This window comes from Heterodontus francisci, chromosome 25 (genome assembly GCF_036365525.1).
Source record: "Heterodontus francisci isolate sHetFra1 chromosome 25, sHetFra1.hap1, whole genome shotgun sequence".
NCBI lineage: Eukaryota > Metazoa > Chordata > Chondrichthyes > Heterodontiformes > Heterodontidae > Heterodontus > Heterodontus francisci.
The window spans coordinates 12,495,579-12,517,453 of record NC_090395.1 but is presented as its reverse complement, the minus strand read 5'-3'; the positions used below and the strand labels follow the sequence as shown (position 1 = coordinate 12,517,453).

At 45.8% G+C, this 21,875-nt stretch overlaps 1 protein-coding gene across 1 annotated transcript; it reads left to right on the top strand.

Moving 5' to 3' along the window:
- The first annotated feature begins 10,086 nt into the window (after window positions 1–10,086).
- LOC137384049 (probable G-protein coupled receptor 139) lies at window positions 10,087–17,626 on the top strand. Its single transcript, XM_068057612.1, has 2 exons — window positions 10,087–10,153; window positions 16,716–17,626. The coding sequence occupies exons 1-2, from the start codon at window positions 10,087–10,089 to the stop codon at window positions 17,624–17,626; spliced, it is 978 nt and encodes a 325-aa protein (XP_067913713.1).
- Window positions 17,627–21,875: the final 4,249 nt, after the last annotated feature.

Below are 21,875 nucleotides of genomic sequence, written 5' to 3'. Positions count from 1 at the left end.
CTGAGGGTAGAAGTGAGGTTTGCAAGCCAAAGTGTTATCATTGCAACAAAATGGGTCCTCTTCGTTCAGAGTGCTGGAAATTGTGAGGTAAACCCATGGCGTTGTTGGGGTACGCAAAGTTAATGCAGAAGAAAAGACTCTGACTGAGAGTATAGCAGACCAGGCTATAGCTTTAATGACAGCTATGAATGTGAAACCAGATACTAAAACTAAAAGGAGTGTAGAAGTTAAGAATAAAATACCTGAGAGTTATAATGATTTTTTGTCAAAGGAGTAAATCCATATCCTGTAAGTGAGGCAGGAAAAACTATCATTATACTCAGGGACACAGGAGCAACCCAAACAATCTTACTGGCGAAAGATATGAGGTTTCAACCAGATAGTGCCTTGAATGCTAATGTTTTGGTTAATGGAATTGGCGGGGAGTATATACCTGTACCTTTGTATAAAGTATGCCTAGAAAGTGACTTAATATCTGGGATAGTAACTGTAGGTGTTGTCCACAGTTTACCTGTAAAGGGAATTGATCTACTCTGAGGAAATGATTCTGCTGGATCAAAAATATCAGTTTCCCCGATGGTTACAGGTGATCCAAGTGAAATTATGGAAATGGAGCAATTACAGGAGCAAGTTCCGGGAATATTTTCTGTGTGTGTAGTTGCCCGAGCAGTGGCTAAACAGGATCCATTGTCGGAGGTAAAAGGGGCATCACAAATAGATAGCCAGACATCTAAAACTTTATTTGGGGATTTAGATAGTCCAAATGCGCTGTTTAATAGATCATCTATCATTGCAGCACAGCAAGCTGATCCAGAGATATACCGAATAGCACAGACGGCTCTGTCAGAAGCTGAGGTGAAAGGAGTTCTGGAAGGGTATTATATGGCAAACGGAGTTTTGAGGAGGAAATTGAGGCCACCTCATAGGCCTGCCGATGAAGACTGAACAGTTGTTGAACAGATAGTGGTACCACCTAAATATCGACAGGGACTATTAAGGTTAGCACACGACATTCCTTTCACAGGACATAGGGGAATTCGGAAGGCCAAATCACACATAAGCCAACATTACTGCTGGCCAGGTCTTGCAAAGGAAGTGGGACAATTTTGTAGGGCCTGCCACACCTGTCAAATGGTGGGAAAATCACAACCTACCATAAAACGAGAACCTCTAGTTTCCATATCAGTGGTTGAGAAACCACATTACCGCAGGGAGGAGGATAAGCCAGTGCAGGGATGTCAGGTAATCGGGACTGTGGAGAAGGAAAAGGATAGTGAGGATGAGGCAGAAGCAGGCCTAGGAACTTCTCAGATTGAATCTCTAACTATCAGATTAGCAAATGCAAAATGGCGAGGAAAATTAATTAATAGACTTTTACACTTAGAGGCAAAACAACCTGAAGTCCTAACCAGGGTTTTCACAACGTTTCAAATAGTTTGTAGGGATAAGCCAGGATGTACAACCTTAGCCACACATGATGTGGATATAGGGGGAAACCATTCCTTTAAAACAACATCCTTGTTGCTTAGGTCCAGACAGACAGGCCCAAGTGGAAGCAGAGGTATAATGCATGCTGAAGGGAAGTTTAGTTGAACCCAGTCAGGACAGCTGGAATTCACAGATGAACATAGAACAGTACAGCACAGTACAGGCCCTTCGGCCCACGATGTTGTGCCGAACCTTTAACCTACTCTAAGATCAAACTAACTACCGACCCTTCATTCTACTATCATCCATGTACCTATCCAAGAGTCGCTTAAATGTCCCTAATGTATCTGCTTCTACCACCATCGCTGGCAGTGCATTCCACGCACCCATCACTCTCTGTGGAAAGAACCTACCTCTGACATCTCCCTGAAATCTTCCTCCAGTCACCTTAAAATTATGCCCCCTGGTGATAGCCCTTTCCACCCTGGGAAAAAGTCTCTGGCTAACCACTCTATCTATGCCTCGCATCATCTTGTACCCCTCTATCAAGTCACCTCTCATCCTTCTTCGCTCCAATGAGAAAAGCCCTAGCTCCCTCAGCCTTTCTTCGTAAGACATGCCCTCCAGTCAAGGCAGCATCCTGGTAAATCTCCTCTGCACCCTCTCTAAAGCTTCCACATCCTTCCTATAATGAGGCGAAGAGAACTGAACACAATATTCCAAGTGTGGTCGAACCAGGGCTTTATAGAGCTGCAGCATAACCTCGTGGCTCTTCAACTCAATCCCCCTGTTAATGAAAGCCAACACACCATACGCCTTCTTAACAACCCTATCAACTTGGGTGGCAACTTTGAGCGATCTATGGACATGGACCCCAAGATCCCTCAGTTCCTCCACACTACCAAGAATCCTGTCTTTAAGCCTGTATTCTGCATTCAAATTCAACCTTCCAAAATGAATCACTTCACACTTTTCCAGTTTGAACTCCATCTGCCACTTCTCAGCCCAGCTCTGCATCCTGTCAATGTTCCATTGCAACCTACCACAGCCTTCCACACTATCCACAACTCCAGCAATCTTCGTGTCATCGGCAAACTTGCTAACCCAGCCTTCCACTTCCTCATCCAAGTCATTTATAAAAATCACAAAGAGCAGAGGTCCCAGAACAGATCCCTGCGGAACACCACTGGTCACCGAGCTCCATGCTGAATACTTTCCATCTACTACCACCCTCTGTCTTCTATGGGCCAGCCAATTCTGTATCCAGACAGCCAAATTTCCCTGTATCCCATGCCTCCTTACTTTCTGAATGAGCCTACCATGGGGAACCTTATCAAACGTCTTGCTAAAATCCATATACACCACATCCACTGCTCTTCCTTCATCAATGTGTTTTGTCACATCCTCAAAGAATTCAATAAGGCTTGTGAGGCATGACCTGCCCCTCACAAAGCCATGCTGACTGTCTCTAATCAAACTATGCTTTTCCAAATAATCATAAATCCTGTCTCTCAGAATCCTATCCAATAATTTGCCCACTACCGACGCAAGACTGACTGGTCTATAATTCCCAGGGTTACCCCTATTCCCTTTCTTGAACAAGGGAATAACATTTGCCACCCTCCAATCATCTGGTACTACTCCAGTGGACAGTGAGGACGCAAAGATCATCGCCAAAGGCGCGGCAATCTCTTCCCTCACTTCCCGTAATATCCTTGGGTATATCCCGTCTGGCCCCGGGGACTTATCTGTCCTCATATCATTCAAAATTTCCAGCACATCTCCCTCTTAACATCAACCTGCTTGAGAATATCAGCCTGTTTCACGCTGTCCTCACAAACGACCAGGTCCCTCTCACTAGTGAATACTGAAGCAAAGTATTCATTCAGGACCTCCCCTACCTCCTCCGACTTCAGGCACATGTTCCCTCCACTATCCCTGATCGGCCCTACCATCACTCTGGCCATCCTCTTGTTCCTCACATAACTGTAGAATGCCTTGGGATTTTCCTTAATCCTACCCACCAAGACTTTTTCATGTCCCCTTCTAGCTCTCCCAAGTCCATTCTTCAGTTCCTTCCTGGCTACCTTGTAACCCTCTAGAGCCCTGTCTGATCCTTGCTTCCTCAACCTTTAGTAAGCTTCCTTCTTCCTCTTGACTAGCTGTTCCACATCTCTTGTCATCCAAGGTTCCTTCACCCTACCATCCCTTCCTTGCCTCATCAGGACAAACCTATCCAGCAGTCGCAGCAAGTGCTCCCTAAACAACCTCCACATTTCTGTCGTGCATTTCCCTGAGAACATCTGTTCCCAATTTATGCTCCCCAGTTCCTGCCTAATAGCATTGTAATTCCCCCTCCCCCAATTAAATATTTTACCATCCCGTCTGCTCCTGTCCCTCTCCATGACTATAGTAAAGGTCAGAGAGTTGTGATCACTATCACCGAAATGCTCTCCCACTGAGAGATCTGCCACCTGGCCTGGTTCGTTGCCAAGCACCAAGTCCAACATAGCCTCCCCTCTAGTCAGCCTAACTACATATTGAGTCAGGAAACCTTCCTGGACACACCTGACAAAAACTGCTTCATCCAAACTATTTGCACTAAGGAGGTTCCAATCAATATTAGGGAAGTTGAAGTCACCCATGACAACAACCCTGTTACTTCTGCACCTTTCCAAAATCTGCCTCCAAATCTGTTCCTCCGTGTCTCAGTTGCTATTGGGGGGTCTATAGAAAACTCCCAATAAAGTGACTGCTCCTTTCCTGTTTCTGACTTCCACCCATAATGACTCAGTAGACAAACCCTCCTCGACGACCTCCCTTTCTGCAGCTGTGATACTATCCCTGATTAGCAATGCCACTCCCCCACCTCTTTTACCTCCCTCCCTATTCCTTTTGAAACATCGAAACCCCGGAACATCCATTCCTGCCCCTGTGATATCCAAGTCTCCGTAATGGCCACAACATTGTAGCTCCAAATACTGATCCATGCTCTAAGTTCATCACCCTTATTCCTGACACTTCTTGCGTTAAAATAGACACACTTCAACCCATCATACTGGCTGCAACTTTGCCCTGTCAACTGTCTAACCTTCCTCACAGACTCTCTGCACTCTGTATCTGCCAGTTCAACAGCTACCCCATCCACTGATCCGTAGCTCCGGTTCCCATCCCCCTGCCAAACTGGTTTGAACCCTCCCGAAGAGCTCTAGCAAACCTCCCGCCAGGATATTGGTGCCCCTCCAGTTCAGATGCAACCCATCCTTCTTGTACAGGTCCCACCTTCCCCAGAAAGTATCCCAATGATCCACATATCTGAAGCCCTCCCTCCTCCACCAGCTCTGTAGCCACGTGTTCAGCTGCACTCGCTCTCTGTTTCTAGCCTCACTAGCACGCGGCACCGGTATCAATCCTGAGATTACTATTCTGCTCGTCCTGCCTTTTAGCTTCCAACCTAACTCCCTGTATTCGCTTTTCAGGTCCTCATCCCTTTTCCTATCTATGTCATTGGTACCGATGTGTACCACGACCTCTGGCTGCTCCCCCTCCCCCTTAAGAATCCTGTAGACTCGATCCGAGACATCCCTGACCCTGGCACCCGGGAGGCAACATACCATCCGGGAGTGTCATTCCCGAACACAGAATCTCCTGTCTGTTCCTCTAACCATTGAATCTCCTATCACTATCGCTCTCCGATTCTCCCCCCTTCCCTTCTGAGCCACTGAGCCAGGCTCAGTGCCAGAGACCTGGCCGCTGTGGCTTTCCCCTGGTAGGTTGTTCCCCTTCCCAACCGTATCCAAAATGGTATACTTATTATTGAGGGGAACGGCCACAGGGGATCCCTGCACTGTGCATCTATTCCCTTTCCCTCCCCTGACGGTCACCCAGCTACCTTTATCCTGTAACTTAGGTGTCACTACTTCCCTATAACTGCTCTCTATCATCCCCTTGATGTCTTCACCTGGTGGGTCAATTCAAACTTGCATAGATTCTAGAAAAGTCACTGTGGTAAAGAAGGCAGACTCCTACCCAAATTCCCATTTAAAGGACTGTAAGGACAGGCTGGGCAACACAATGTCTCTTAAAGAGGCAAATGTGTTGGAGGAAACCTGTCAAATTCCTTATTCCTGACACTTCTGCACTCTGTATCTGCCAGTTCAACAGCTACTCCATCCACTGATCCGTAGCTCTGGTTCCCATCCCATCCCAGGGTAACAAAAAACTCAGCTTCTGTTACATCGGAAAGGGTTTTTCAGTGTCAAGTGATGACACATAGGTTAAGGGGTACTCGAAAAAATTCTCAGATATTAGAAAACCCGGTAGTGGTCAGTGCCCTTAGCTGTGCAGCTCCACCTGGATGACGTGATGGACAATAGGGACACTTGGAGGGAAAACACAAAACAATTGGAAGACTGTGCTTGTAAATTTGAAATGGGTTAACTGGAACAACCTTTTGAAAATTCAAAGCCTAAATGTTCTGATGGAACTTGTTGCTGTAGTCTAAACATTTTTTTATATAATGTGTATATCTGTAAATGCGTGGAAAAAAAAACAATTAAACTGAAGGAAGGGAAGTTAGACTGTGACAATCAATCTGATATCCCTCAAAAATTCTAAAGCCAGATTGATTAATTCAAAAGTGTTTACAAGTTGTTAATTGTTGACATTCGCTGAAGGAAGGAAAGCATCACTTACTGCTGGAATTAAATGACGGACTGTTCGACTGTTGAAGAACCTTTCTTCCCCCATCGGACGGCTGTGAGGACTTTAAGCAACATTGGACTGTAAATTTGCAAGAACTCTATTTTTTTCTAATTTAAATGTTGTTTATATCTTCATAGTGTGTAAGAATTTAGTTTTTCTAATTAAACAGTTAATTTGTTGATTTAAAGACACCCTCATACAGGGGTTATTAGATGGGACAACTTGGCTGGGTCTTTCTTTAATATGGAACGTTTAAACTGATCTGTGGAGGGACGGGATTGAAGTAACAGTGCGTTTCTCCCACCACAATCAGAATCGTATATCTTGCACAGGTAGATAAGATGGTTAGGAAGGCATATGGGATACTTGCCTTTATTAGCCGAGGCATAGAATATAAGAGCAGGGAGGTTATGATGGAGCTGTATAAAACACAAGTTAGGCCACAGCTGGAGTACTGTGTACAATTCTGGTCTCCACACGATAGCAAAGATGTGATTGCACTGGAGAGGGTGCAGAGGAGATTCACCAGGATGCTGCCTGGGCTGGAGAATTTCAGCTATGAAGAGAGACTGGATAGGCTAGGATTGTTTTCCTTAGAGCAGAGAAGACTGAGGGGGGCCTGATTGAGGTATACAAAATTATGAGAGGCATAAATAGGGTAGATGAGAAGAAACTTTTTCCCTTAGCAGAGGTGTCAATAACCAGGAGGCATCGATTTAAGGTAAGGGGCAAAAGGTTTAGAGGGGATTTGAGGAGAAAAATTTCACCCAGAGGGTGGTTGGAATCTGGAACACACAGCCTGAAGAGATGGCAGAGGCAGGAACTCTCACAACATTTAAGAAGTACTTGGATGAGCACTTGAAATGCCATAGCATACAAGGCTACGGGCCAAGTGCTGGAAAATGGGATTAGAATAGATAGGTGTTTGATGGCCGGCACAGACATGATGGGCCGAAGGGACTGTCTCTGTGCTGTATAACTCTATGACTCTATTTCCCTGGAAGTCATGTTTTATTTTTAACCAGTCTGCCATGTGGGATCTTGTCAAATGCTTTCTAATATCCATGTAGACTACATCAACTGCACTACACTTATCAATCTTGCTTGTTACTTCTTCAAAAAAATTAAATCGAGTTGGTCAGACACAATTTTCCCTTCACTAATCCATGCTGACTATCTTTGATTAATCTTTGACCTTCTAACTGACAGTTAATCCTTTCTCTCAGAATTTATTCCAATAATTTGCCTCCTACTGAGGTTAGACTGACTGGCCTGTAATTATTCGGTCTTTTTGAACTAAGGTACAATGTTAGCAGTCCTCTAATCCTTCGGCACCACACCTGTATCCGGTGAGGACTAAAAATGATAGTCAGACAAAGAACAAAGAATAGTACAGCACAGGAACAGGCCATTCGGCCCTCCAAGCCTGCGCCGATCTTGATGCCTGCCTAAACTAAAACCTTCACTTCCAGGGTCCGTATCCCTCTATTCCCATCCTATTCATGTATTTGTCAAGATGCCTCTTAAACGTCTCTATGGTACCTGCTTCCACCACCTCCCCCGGCAACAAGTTCCAGGCACTCACCACCCTCTGTGTAAAGAACTTGCCTCGCACATCCCCTCTAAACTTTGCCCCTCTCACCTTAAACCTATGTCCCCTAGTAACTGACTCTTCCACCCTGGGAAAAAGCTTCTGACTATCCACTCTGTCCATACCGCTTATAACTTTGTAAACCTCTATCATGTCGCCCCTCCACCTCCGTCGTTCCAGTGAAAACAATCCGAGTTTATCCAACCTCTCCTCATAGCCAATGCCATCCAGACCAGGCAACATCCTGGTAAACCTCTTCTGTACCCTCTCCAATGCCTCCACGTCCTCTGGTAGTGTGGCGACCAGAATTGCACGCAATATTCTAAGTGTGGCCTAACTAAAGTTCTGTACAGCTGCAGCATGACTTGCCAATTTTTATACTCTATGCCCCGACCGATGAAGGCAAGCATGCCGTATGCCTTCTTGACTACCTTATCCACATGCATTGCCACTTTTAGTGACCTGTGAACCTGTACGCCCAGATCGCTCTGCCTGTCAATACTCCTCAGGGTTCTGCCATTTACTGTATACTTCCCACCTGCATTAGACCTTCCAAAATGCATTAAACGCCATCTGTCATTTCTCCACCCAAGTCTCCAACCGATCTATATCCTGCTGTATCCTCTGACAATCCTCATCACTATCCGCAACTCCACCAACCTTTGTGTCGTCTGCAAACTTACTAATCAGACCAGCTACATTTTCCTCCAAATCATTTATATATACTACAAACAGCAAAGGTGCCAGCACTGATCGCTGCGGAACACCACTAGTCACATCCCTCCATTCAGAAAAGCACCCTTCCACTGCTACCGTCTATCTTCTATGACCGAGCCAGTTCTGTATCCATCTTGCCAGCTCCCCTCTGATCCCGTGTGACTTCACCTTTTGTATCAGTCTGCCATGAGGGACCTTGTCAAAGGCTTTACTGAAGTCCATATAGACAACATCCACTGCCCTTCCTTCATCAATCATCTTTGTCACTTCCTCAAAAAACTCAATCAAATTAGTGAGACACGACCTCCCCTTCACAAAACCATGCTGCCTCTCGCTAATAAGTCCATTTGTTTCCAAATAGGAGTAAATCCTGTCCCGAAGAATCCTCTCTAATAATTTCCCTACCACTGACGTAAGGCTCACCGGCCTATAATTTCCTGGATTATCCTTGCTACACTTCTTAAACAAAGGAACAACATTTGCTATTCTCCAGTCCTCTGGGACCTCACCTGTAGCCAATGAGGATGCAAAGATTTCTGTCAAGGCCCCAGCAATTTCTTCCCTTGCCTCCCTCAGTATTCTGGGGTAGATCCCATCGGGCCCTGGGGACTTATCAACCTTAATGCTTTGCAAGACACCCAATACCTCCTCCTTTTTGATATTGAGATGACTGAGACTATCTACACTCCCTTCCCTGGGCTCATCATCAACCAAGTCCTTCTCCTTGGTGAACACTGATGCAAAGTACTCATTTAGCACCTCGCCCATTTCCTCTGGCTCCACACATAGATTCCCTTCTCTGTCCCTCAGTGGGCCAACCCTTTCCCTGGTTACCCTCTGCTATTTCCTCCCTCGCTTCTTTTCAGAGCCTGGGGTGCATTTCATCCAGCCCTGGTGATTTATCCACTTTCAAGAATGTTAAACCGATTAATATTTCCTCTTTCCCTATGTTTATCACACCCAATATGTCACACTCCTCCTCCTTAACTGCAATAACTGCTTCATTCCCCACTTTTGTGAAGACAGACGCAAAGTATTCATTAAGAACCATACCAATATCTTCCACTCCTACACATAGGTTACCTTTTTGGTCTTTTATGGGCCCTACTCTCTCCTTAGTTATTATCTTATTCTTAATGTAATGATAAAACATCTTTGGGTTCACCTTGATTTGGTTGCCAATATTCTTTCATGCCCACTCTTTGTTTTCCTAATTTCCTTTTTGATTTCACTGCTCCACTTTCCACTCGGCTTTCTGTCGTATCGAGTTCTTGGTGTCGGACATAAGCTTTCCTTTTCTGCCTTATCTTACCCTGTAGGCTCCTTGACATCCAGGGGGCTCTAGATTTAACCCTTCCATCCTTTTTTCTTTGTGGGAACATATTTACTCTGAACCACTTGAGTCTCCCCTTTGAATATCCAATTCAGTCTCGTTACTGAATATATTCTATCATGAGGGAATAAACTTACTGTCGTAATCTGTTTGTTCATTTTTGTTGAAATAAATGTTGAATAATGTTGCAACCTCAATATTCCCATGGCGATCCCACAGGATATAAATTAAATGCAGTGGGAATGCATCATAGCAGAGTTTAATACAGCGGGATTGTTTGCAGTACAAAGGGGTAGATCACTTCACACAGAGAATGCATCGACCATTTGACATTACTGAGAAAATATATTATCCGATCCTTGCCATCATCGGCGTTCCTGGTAAGTGACTATACCGTTTGAAGTTGCGTAAATCTGTATGTGAACTGGTCTCTGGAATTAATCTGTTGTTGATGAGGTTGCACGCTGGTCACCATTATACAGACACCCGATGAGTGACATAATTTCTATGAATAGCAAATCAGAAACTCCATTGCTGTTACAACTTTCTGTTTAAGTCACATGGCCAAGTTAAACTACCAAATTTAGAGCAATCATGTAGAATCTTGTCCCCGCACTTAGTGCTGGCAACTGTCGTGGATATTTGTAATGGGAGTATCTTTAACTGTCGAATTGGACTGAATCTGGGTCACTAACTGGAATGATTCGATGAATAAGCTGGTTCTATTTTGAAATTGCTGTCTTACATGACTGGTATCTCCACTCCATGGAGCTCCCTCTCTGTTTAACAGATGTCATATCTGGCAAACGGGAAGATTTTTCTTGTTGGTGGCAGATGTTTGGTTATAAGTATATGAAGTGAAATGCATTGATATTGCTGTATCCTATTGAACTGCTCCAAGTGAAATGGATATTTACCATTTACAAATGTTTAAAAAGAATGATCACCTCAACAGCATTCAAATCCCCTGTACACTGACTTATTATTACCCTGAGTATAGTTACTGTAAACACTTTCGTTATTTTAGTGCTGATTAATCACCTTTCCCCAAGACGGTCCAGAAATGTTGTCGGTCATGAGTGCTAATTTTTATTATCTTGCTATTCACAGGATGAATATTGAGCTATGATTACTGAATCATCCACTTCTGTAAGTGATTCAGTTTTGATGGATCAGTTGTCATCAGTGATTCAGGACCTTTACCCATGTAACCTGTACCAAGTTCTGCCCTTGGCTGAATGAGGTGTGTCCCTGTGAGGAGGGGCATCTATAACCGAGGAACAGATATATCCAGTTTTCATAACACAGCGATCAGATAAAGGGCAGTAAATAATCACATTATAAACTGTTGATAATGGAACAAATAGAGCACTTCTCTCAGTTCTGGTACCACCTTGGTTAAAATAGTTACACTTTCTCTAGTGTATCTATACCCTTTTTGTAATATGGAGACGAGAACTGTACACAGGGCGGCACAGTGGTGCAGTGGTTAGCACTGCAGCCTCACAGCTCCAGGGATCCGGGTTCAATTCTGGGTGCTGCCTGTGTGGAGTTTGCAAGTTCTCCCTGTGTCTGCGTCGGTTTTCGCCGGGTGCTCCGGTTTCCTCCCACAACTAAAGACTTGCAGGTGATAGGTAAATTGGCCATTATAAATTGCCCCTAGTGTAGGTAGGTGATAGGGAAATATAGGATTACTGTAGGGTTAGTATAAATGGGTGGTCGTTGGTTGGCACAGACTCGGTGGGCCGAAGGGCCTGTTTTAGTGCTGTATCTCTAAATAAATAAATAAAACAGCATGCTAAGTGTTATAAAACACATGTTCTATTTAGCTCTTTGATTTTTCAATTTCGTCCTGCTAGAAATGAACTCCAGTGATATATTTGCATTTTTATGGCCCTGTTAACCTTTGTTGCTACTTCAAACGATTTGTAAATCGCCACCCCTGAACCCTTTTCCCTTCGACCCCGTTCAGACGCTTCTTCTCCAGGGAGTATTTGGGAAGCTTGTTCTTCCAACTAATATTCAGCACCTCACCCTTAGTTATATTGAAATTAATTTGCTATTTTAATGGTGCATTTTTTTTATTTGTAATGATATATTGTTGCATTCTTCCTCTGTATTAACTCGAATCTCTGTTTGGATTGGTCTGCAAATTTTGAAATTGTGCTTTAGTTTCCTGTGTCCATGCGATTTATGTAAATGGTGAACAAATATATTTCTATCACTGCTCCACGTGAAACACCTTCCACCAATCTGAGTAAAGACCTTTAACCCCTACTTCCTGTTTTCTGTTTCTGCAGCCAACTTGCTGTCCATGGTGCTGCATGCCCCTAACTGCACTTGTTCTGAGATTAGTCATGAGTCTACTGTCCAGTCCATTATTGAAAACCTTTAGATAATTGAAGTATATTACATATACTATATTGCACTTATCTACTCTTTCTGATATACTTATTCAAAGATTTCAATAGGTTGGTCAAGTATGACCTTCCTTTTGGAATGCTATCAACATCATAGGGGCTACCATTGACCAAAAACTGAACTGGAGTAGCCATATAAATACCGTGGCTACAAGAGCAGGTCAGAGGCTAGGAATCACCTCCTGTCTCCCCAAAGCCTGTCCACCATCTACAAGGCACAAGTCAGGAGTGTGATGGAATACGCTCCACTTGCCTGGATGGGTGCAGCTCCAACAACACTCAAGAAGCTCGACACCATCCAGGACAAAGCAGCCTGCTTGATTGGCACACCATCCACAAACATTCACTCCCTCCACCACCGACGCACAGTGGCAGAAGTGTGTACCATCTACAAGATGCACTGCAGCAACGCACCAAGGCTCCTTCGACAGCACCTTCCGAACACACGACCTCTACCACCTAGTAGGACAAAGGCAGCAAATACATGGGAATACCACCACCTGCAAGTTCTCCTCCAAGTCACACACCATCCTGACTTGGAACTATATCACCGTTCCTTCACGGTCACTGGGTCAAAATCCTGGAACTCCCTTCCTAACAGCACTGTGGGTGTCCCTACCTCACATGGACTGCAGTGGTTCAAGAAGGCAGCTCACCACCACCTTCTCAAGGGCAATTAGAGATGGGCAATAAATGCTGGCCTGGCCAGCGATGCCCACATATCATGAATAATAATTTTAAAAATGTGCTAATTACTCAATTATATTATGTGGTTCTAGATGTTTTCCTGTTACATCTTTAAGTATGAATTCCATTATCTTTCCTACATTGCCATGATGCTAACTAGTATATAGTTCTTTGGACTTGTGCGGTTTCTGTGGTAGGTACAAGACTCACATTTGCTGTCCGTCAGTCCTCTGACACTATTGGCTATTCTGATGATAATGAAGAAACAGACAATTGTGTCTCTGTTATCTCTTCACTAGCTTTTTTAGTACGTGTGGGCGCAATTCATCTGGACCAGAGAATTTACCGTTTCTTTGATTACTTTATCGAATATCCCTCCCCTTTCTACATTAAACATCTTGGAGGTTATTTTGGTAAATGTATTCACAATTATATGTTAGTTTAGTTCCTCCTCTCAAAGACCTCTCTACCTGCTTCAGGCTTTGAATCCTCATCCACGGTTTCATTTTCCTCCTACTTGTCTCACAACACCAGAGACTCCTTTCCTTCTGAGCTCGGGGCTCTGCTCTGGAAGTCGGTTTACATTTCTGGCCATGCATTTTTCCCCTCTCTTGTCCAAAGTCCAGTAAACCCAAGCTGTTGCTAAACTCACAGTGGATAGGATCTTGCGTGACAGACAACATGAGGCCATTTCCTGTCCAGTTTCCCTCCACTAGCTTCTGCTGGTTCATTCCAAGGACCCCATTTGAAATTGCTTAGTTTTGTTTAATTCACCCGCCATTTTTGCTGGAGCTCCTCTCTTGCTCAGTGGCTCTGGCATGGGAATGAAAACCCTCATTGGTTCATGATCCTGACCCATGCCCAGGTACCCTGTTATAAAGTGTAGGTGTGTGGAGTTTGTTTGTAAACCGGGGGATATTTCACACTCACATGGAGTCACTATGTGAGTTGTACGGGTCCTAGCTATGTTGCCTTTGTGTAGGATATGCAAACCATTCTTTGCTTCAATCCTGCTCAGGCCCCCTCCTTCACACAGTTTTACCAGTACTTCGATGACTGTGCTCTTGTCATTTCCTTGTTTTGCCTTGAACTGGAACATTTCATCAACTTTGCTTCTAATTTCCGTCCTTCCCTCGCCTTCGCATTGTCCATCTCTGACATTTCCCTTCTCTTGCTGGACTTCTCTACCTCCAGTTCATGGGATTGACTGTCCACCAATATCTACTACAATCCCACAACTCCCTTGATTATTCTTCTACCCACCTCTCTTCCTGGAAAGGTGCTGTTCCATTCTCCCAGTTTTCCCACCTTGGTTCCATCTGTTCTGATGATGCTACCTGATCTGATCCACAGCAGTGCTTTAAAATGCCTTCATTATTCTTTAACCGAGGATTCCCCTCCACTATGGTTAGCAGGGCCCTTGACCGTGTCCATCCCATTTCTCACTTTACTGCCTTCACTCCTCCCCCTCCCTGCCAGGACAAGGACAAAGTTCCGCTTGTCCTCACTGCCCACCCCTCCAGCCTTCACATTTAATGCATCATCCTCCAGTGTTAATGCCAGATCCAACTACGTTTACCACAAACCATATGTAATATCGTCCCGTTCTGATGAAAGGTTACTGACCCGAAATATTAACTCTGATTCTCGCACCACAGATGCTGCCTGACCTGCTGTACCCGTACCCCTTTACTACAGTTCTTGGACTTTGGGAATTTCAATAACAAAATTGCACAGGAGACAGGGTTTGGCTTAACCACAAATTTGTTTATTTAAACAAAACAAAACCTTCCTAACACCCTGTTACAAAGACCTCTAAACTAATTTAAACCTTTTCGGAAAAAAAATCCACTGGCAAAACCCTACGTTTCTGCTCTACGTTCACTCAATTCAAAACCCAAACCCTCCCAGGATTTGGTTGCTACACTTGAAATTGTTTTAAAACTCTCAGCCCCAAATACCCCTTGGATTTGGCTGATAACTTACATCCTCCACGCGGCTGGGCCTTCCGGTGAGAATTGTAGGTCCACGAGCCAGGTTGACCGTTCCTGACCCTCCTTCTCGACTGCAGCCCCCACAGTACAAACCCCTTCAAGATTTGACTGAAAAACTTACAATCACCCACACGGCTGGTCATTACCAATCTTGATTGTAGGCCTGGACCTGAGATGACCAGTCCCTGTTCTTCTTCACATAACTGCAGCGCCAAACCCTTCGATCTTGTCCTTTTAATGATGATCCTTATTGAAATATCATGAACACATCTCCTGAGGTCATCCTGCTGGATGGTCAGCAATTAGCATCTTTTAATCTCTTTCCTCTGTTACCTGCCTGGTCCAGACAGATCCATTTAGTGCTGATGTTATTTCCCTGACCAAGAACAATGAACTCCACCAAAGTGAGGTATTCCAGACTCCAGAGCTGATATACATGAAAAGGTTTCTCTCCTGTCTTGACAGGAGTGAATGCTGTGATCTGGGGCCAGTTAGTTGCAACAATGGCCTCCCCAATCACATAACATGATGGCAGTTATCCTGTGTCACAATTATGATAATGTCCCAAATTCCAGTCCTTTAACAGTATCAGTTCTGTTGGAATGTTTGAATTTGACCCATCGAATGCGGCCTGTCTCTGTGTGATTTGTGGTGAGTTTTGGTTCTCATTCACAGTACTGTTGTCCCTGGGGGTTGGGGTTCCTTCCTCATACTCCACAAAGTCCAGTTTTAATGTCCAGTTGGCAGGGGGGGGGAGGAATTCCGATTCCACACTGCTGACTGTTGCAACATACTCCTATTTTTAACAGATTTACAGCAGTTGCAGTATTTTGTTATTACTCAACTACTTTAGGCCTGGTTATTAATAGGAGTGGGAGAGGAGTTTCTATTATCCTGAACAGGTTCTGTGCCCTGACCACAGTCTGATTGACAGGCTTGGCTTTGAGCCGGGCATGAGGGGGTCTTCAGAGTAGGCCTCAGGTTGGAACCATGACGATGGGATATGGGATGGTGGGGTGCTGCCTGATATCGGGGGTTGGGGGAGTTGTCCAATCCCCAACTCCAGAGTGGGAGAGAGTGGCAACAATGCCAATCGTTGCATTGTCGACCCCCACTCTCGGGGAGTGTTCTACTCAACTGGAGCGAGGTCTGACTTCAGGGAAGGGGAGGGGGATTGTCAAATCCATGACCCAATGGGGGGACCCAATGTCAGGAGCATCTGAAACTGGAGCTGGGTACAGGGAGGAGTTCTGATTCCGGGAGAACATCCAATCCTGGGAGTTGTTTGATTCTGGAAATGGATCCCATCTGGGGGGCACATCTGATCCTTGCGGGAGTAGGGGGTATGATCCTGGGGGAGTGACAAATCCCAAAGGCATCCAATCCAGGGAGGGGGGCCCAATTCTAAGGGGTCCGATCCCAGGGGGTGTTTGATCCTGGGGCAGGGGGTCTGATCCCAGGATGGTCTGATTCTGGAGGGGGAGGTAGACAGTTCCTATCACCAACTCCGGGTGTGTTTGTCTGGGATGTGATGTGTTATGGAGAAACACAGCCAGCCATAGTTAAAGCTGTAAAACTGATGAAATAAGAAATTTCCAGTATAATTAAAACATTTAAATTTCCAACCCACCTCCTGGCAGCAGCTGACTGCACATCCCCTGACCAGAAAGTTAATCCCAAAAGTGGGCTAGTTGGAGGCATTGAGATTTTTAAATTTTAAGCTTTAACCCACACCCAAACCAGCCGTTTTGGTGCTTAAACCCATCCCCTACTCTCTGTGTCAGACACGGAGAATGTTTGATCAGTAATTTCCAGTTTCTTTTCTCTTCTCTCTCTTACAGTTAATTTACTGGCGATTGTGATCCTGTCCCGGGGAAAGTGCGGACTCTCCACCTGTACCACTCGCTACCTGGTGTCCATGGCAATAGCAGATCTAATGGTCATTATCACTGAGGTTGTACTGTACCGGACGATTTATTATTATTTCCCAGGTTCTTTCCTGGACATCACCCCTGTGTGTAGTGTTAATGTCGTCCTGCTCTGTGCAGCCACTGACTGTTCAGTCTGGTTCACCGTCACTTTCTCCTTTGATCGATTTGTGGCCATTTGTTGCCAGAAGCTGAAAACTAAATATTGCACTGAGAAAACAGCGACTGTGATTCTTGCAACAACCTGCATTCTGCTCTGTTTAGAAAATGTTCCCATGTATTTTGCACTCGAACCTGGAGAGATAATCAACAATGCACCGTGGCTCTGTTATCCAAAGTCAAGCTATTTCACTGAGCCCGGATGGGTGGGATTTGACTGGTTTGACAAAGTTTTAACCCCATTGCTCCCATTCGCTTTAATTCTGTTGCTCAACGCACTGACAGTCAGACACATTTTAGTGGCCAGCCGAGTACGTAAGGGACTGAGGGGTCAGAGCAAGGGAGAGAATCGTAGTGACCCAGAGATGGAGAGCAGAAGGAAGTCTGTGATTTTACTCTTCACCATTTCCGGCAGCTTTATACTTCTGTGGTTGGTGTATGTTATGGACTTCATATACCATAACATTCCGGGAACGGATAACGGTGATTACAATAATTCTAAATTTATATTTCGGCGAGTCGGATTGATGCTGATGAATTTAAGTTGCTGCACAAACACATTTATTTATGGGGCAACTCAGTCCAAGTTCAGAGAACAGCTCAAGAGTGCAGTGAAATATCCGGTTACATCATTTATTCAATTAATGAATAAACAAAACAACTGAGGGCAGCCCAGATTCAGGTCCCAGTATTTCCAGAGCATCAATGTAATATTTATCCCCAATTGGCAAGATGTTACCTACAGCTGGATGACCCAAAATACACTGGAGGGGGTGCTGGTGGAATGGGAGGTTCGCATGGTCACACACGCAGAAGTGCAGCGCACCCAGCAATGGCCTTTGGAGGACCAGATGAAAAGGGGGCAGGAAGAGAGTCAGAGCGTCCCCTGCACGGCAGGAGTGGTAACAGCAGCCACAGTCTTTTCCCCACTTCCATAGGTTCGATTATCCACTCCTCCCATCTGCACAATAAAAAATAAACTCGTCCTGACAAAAGCTGCTGATGGTGGTAATTGTTCTTGTGTGAATTGGGTGTTCTTACTTTTTTTTGGAGACACTTTACTGAGTTTGTCCCCCTTTGATACCCCCGCCCAGTGATTGTTCTCTCTCTCCCTCTCGCCCTGTGCCAGACTTTGGTGTGGAGGTTATTTGCGTGTGGAGAACCCCAGCTGAGGGGTGCGGGTGGAGATACAGGACCCAGGGTGAGGGAGCGGGGCCAGGCTCTGCACAGGAGTGGACAGCCCCAGCTGAGGGGCGCGGGGTGAGGGAGCGGGGCCAGGCTCTGCACAGGAGTGGACAGCCCCAGCTGAGGGGTGCGGGTGGAGATACAGGACCCAGGGTGAGGGAGCGGGGCCAGGCTCTGCACAGGGGTGGACAGCCCCAGCTGAGGGGCGCGGGTGGAGATACAGGACCCAGGGTGAGGGAGCGGGGCCAGGCTCTGCACAGGAGTGGACAGCCCCAGCTGAGGGGCGCGGGTGGAGATACAGGACCCAGGGTGAGGGAGCGGGGCCAGGCTCTGCACAGGAGTGGACAGCCCCAGCTGAGGGGCGCGGGGTGAGGGAGCGGGGCCAGGCTCTGCACAGCAGTGGACAGCCCCAGCTGAGGGGCGCGGGTGGAGATACAGGACCCAGGGTGAGGGAGCGGGGCCAGGCTCTGCACAGCAGTGGACAGCCCCAGCTGAGGGGCGCGGGTGGAGATGCAGGACCCAGGGTGAGGAAGCGGGGCCAGGCTCTGCACAGCAGTGGACAGCCCCAGCTGAGGGGCGCGGGTGGTGATACAGGACCCAGGGTGAGGGAGCGGGGCCAGGCTCTGCACAGCAGTGGACAGCCCCAGCTGAGGGGCGCGGGTGGAGATACGGGACCCAGGGTGAGGGAGCGGGGCCAGGCTCTGCACAGCAGTGGACAGCCCCTGTCCCTCCGCTTGGCAGCTACTCAGGTGGACAGTAGCGAGACCTTTCCTGGTCCCCATGTTGGCTGATATTGTTAACGGATCTCTCACCTCATGTGATGTGCATCTTTCCCCTAAATCTACTGCCATCAACCCTCTCCTTCAAAAAAAATCCTTGATCCCTCTAACCTTGCAAATTACTTCCCAGTATCCAATATCTCTTTCCTCTCCAAAGTCCTTGAACGGACTGTCATCTCCCACATCCGGACCCATCTTTCCTGGAATTCCATGTTTGAATCCCTTCAACCAGGTTTCCACCACTGTCAAAACATTTAAATGGCTCTTATCACATGACAAAGGTGGACTTTCCCTCCTCCTCCATCTCGATGTGACTGCACCCTTTGACATGGTTGACCACACCATCCTCCACCAGCACCTCTCCACTGTCATCCAGTTGGGTGGGACTGATCTCACCTGCTCCCATTCTTATCTATCACATTGTAAGCATAATGTCACCTAAAATGACATGTCATCCTGCTCCTGCACCATTGCCTCTGCTGTCCCCTATGGATCTTCCCTTGGCTCCATCCCTCACCCTGGCAACAAAGCTGAGACTGAACTAGACTGTTCACAATCTGAATGTCATACTTGACCCCAAGATGAACTCTGCCCACATGTCTATGCCGTCACTAAGATGGCCTGTTCACCCTTCCATAACACTGCCTGACACCACCACTGACTCCACTTATTTGCTCCTGAAACCTTCATCACTACCTTTGTTTTCCCTAGACTTGGCTACTCCAATACATTGCTGACTGATCTCCCGCATTCTAACCTCTGTATACTTCAGGTTATCCACATCTCTGCTGCCCAGTCCTTACCCGCACCAAACCCCATTCACTCATCACTCCCTGTGGTTGATGGTATACCTTGGCTGCTTGGAAAACAATGCCTCACTTTTAGAATTTCCATCCTTGCTTTCAAATCCCTCCACGGCCTCGCTGCTAGGGTAAAAACACTATGTAACTATCGATAGTTATCACTCACTTTTAGACTCTATCTCTCGCTGTGTCTGTCTCTCTCTTACCTGACCCTAAAACTAACTGTAACCCAAACCCTAATCAACCTACCCTAATCCTACCAATGTACCTAACCTAAACTCTAAACTCACCCTAAATGTAACACGAATGCTAAACTTGACCCTGACAGTAACCATAATCCTAAATCTAACTAACACAAGCCTTAACTTTAACTGTAAACCAGACCCTAACCCTAACGCTAAACATAACACTAACTTAAAACTAAATGTAATGCAAATCCTAACCGTAATTGTAAACCCAAGCCTAATTCTAATCCTATCTGTAACGCTCAGCCTAAACTTAAATGCAACCCTAATTCTAAACATAAACCTAAACATAACTGTAACCATATCCCTTTCCGTAATCCTAACTGTAACCGAACCCTTAAACCTAAGGTCAACCTTAGCCCTAACACAAAACTTAACCCTTACCCTAGCTTAACCTTTACACCCTGACCCCAATACAAACATCGACTAACCGCAAACTACAACTCCTAAAAAGGACAGACCTGCTGAATATTTCCAGTACTTTCTGTTTTTATTTCAGACAGTCGTCTGTCCTTTTTAATTGTAGATCTGGCTTCCACTCTGTCCTATCTGAGGTAGCAGACATAGGGAAGTTTGTGGGGACTGAAGGAGGTTACTATGATAGGGAGGATTGTAGGAACTGGAGGATGTTACAGAGAAAGGGAACATTCTCGGGCTGGAGGGGGTTACATAAATAGGGATGGTTGTAGGGGCTAGGGGAGGTTAAAGACAGAGGGAGGATGCAAGGCCATGAAGGGATTTGAACTCCGGAATGAGAATTATTGAAATTGGGACAATGTTAGATCGGGAGCCAATGTTCATCAACGAACATGGGGGGAGTAGGTGGACGGGTCCTACTGTGAGTTAGGATATGAGGCAGCAGAGTGTGGATGAACTGAAGTTTACGGATGGTACAAAATGGTCGGCCAGTCAAGAGAGCATTGGAATAGTCAAGTTTGGAGATAACAAAGGCATAGATTAGGGTTTCAGCAGCAGTTGAGCCGAGTCAGAGGAGGAGGCGGCCATTATTCACTCACCTGCTCACATCCAGTGCCACTGCGTGTTTGAGACTGCAAATTAACACATGTCCCACATGTACATACTCACAGACGCTGAATACGTAGTGCAGGATAATTTCCCCCATCCCGACCACACCCCCCACACTCACCAGGACCTGTGACAGACCCTGAATAAATATTTGGCATCTATTTCCAACATGTGCTAACTGTATAGATTGATTTGTCAGATATGGGTGCTGCTGGTAAAGACAGAAGTAATCGCCTATCATTAATTCTCCATTGAAGAGGTGGTTTTTTGGCCTTTTCTCTTGAACAAAGTTGCTTTCTCTTCTGGTGAAGGAGCTCCCACAGTGGCTGCAAATGAGGGAGCATCCCAGTTGTGCAGCCTTCCATGGTTGAATAGTCTGTCAACACTGCCTGCCTATTTTCACAGATGAACACTGAGACAGTTGAATCAGGGAAACGAAGGAAGATATGGCCAGAACGAAAGGTGATATATTTCAACGCATATCTATTTTAAACAAGCTATAATCTGATTGCTTCAGCTGATGGCCACAAGTGCCGCTGGCACTGTTCGAGGAGACGGAAACGATTGATTCATTCTTGTCTCCTCCCGGATCATCCTCATCAATAATGGTATCGCTGTCCCTCACTTGCTGCCAACTTGTAAGTTGAAGGGCACAGCAAATATTGAACCATCAAGCTTCAAAACAGCACTGGAATCAATACTGACCGTCCCCAATGAAAGAAAGACAATTCAAAGTTTAAAACCATTAATCTTTTTTGTAATGTTGCCCAGGTTTGACACTTTTACCCCCAAATCCACTCAGCATGATTATGCCACCATGTGGTGCAGCACCATGATGGAGCCCGGCTCCTCCACTCCTGCGAGACATGCTGTTTG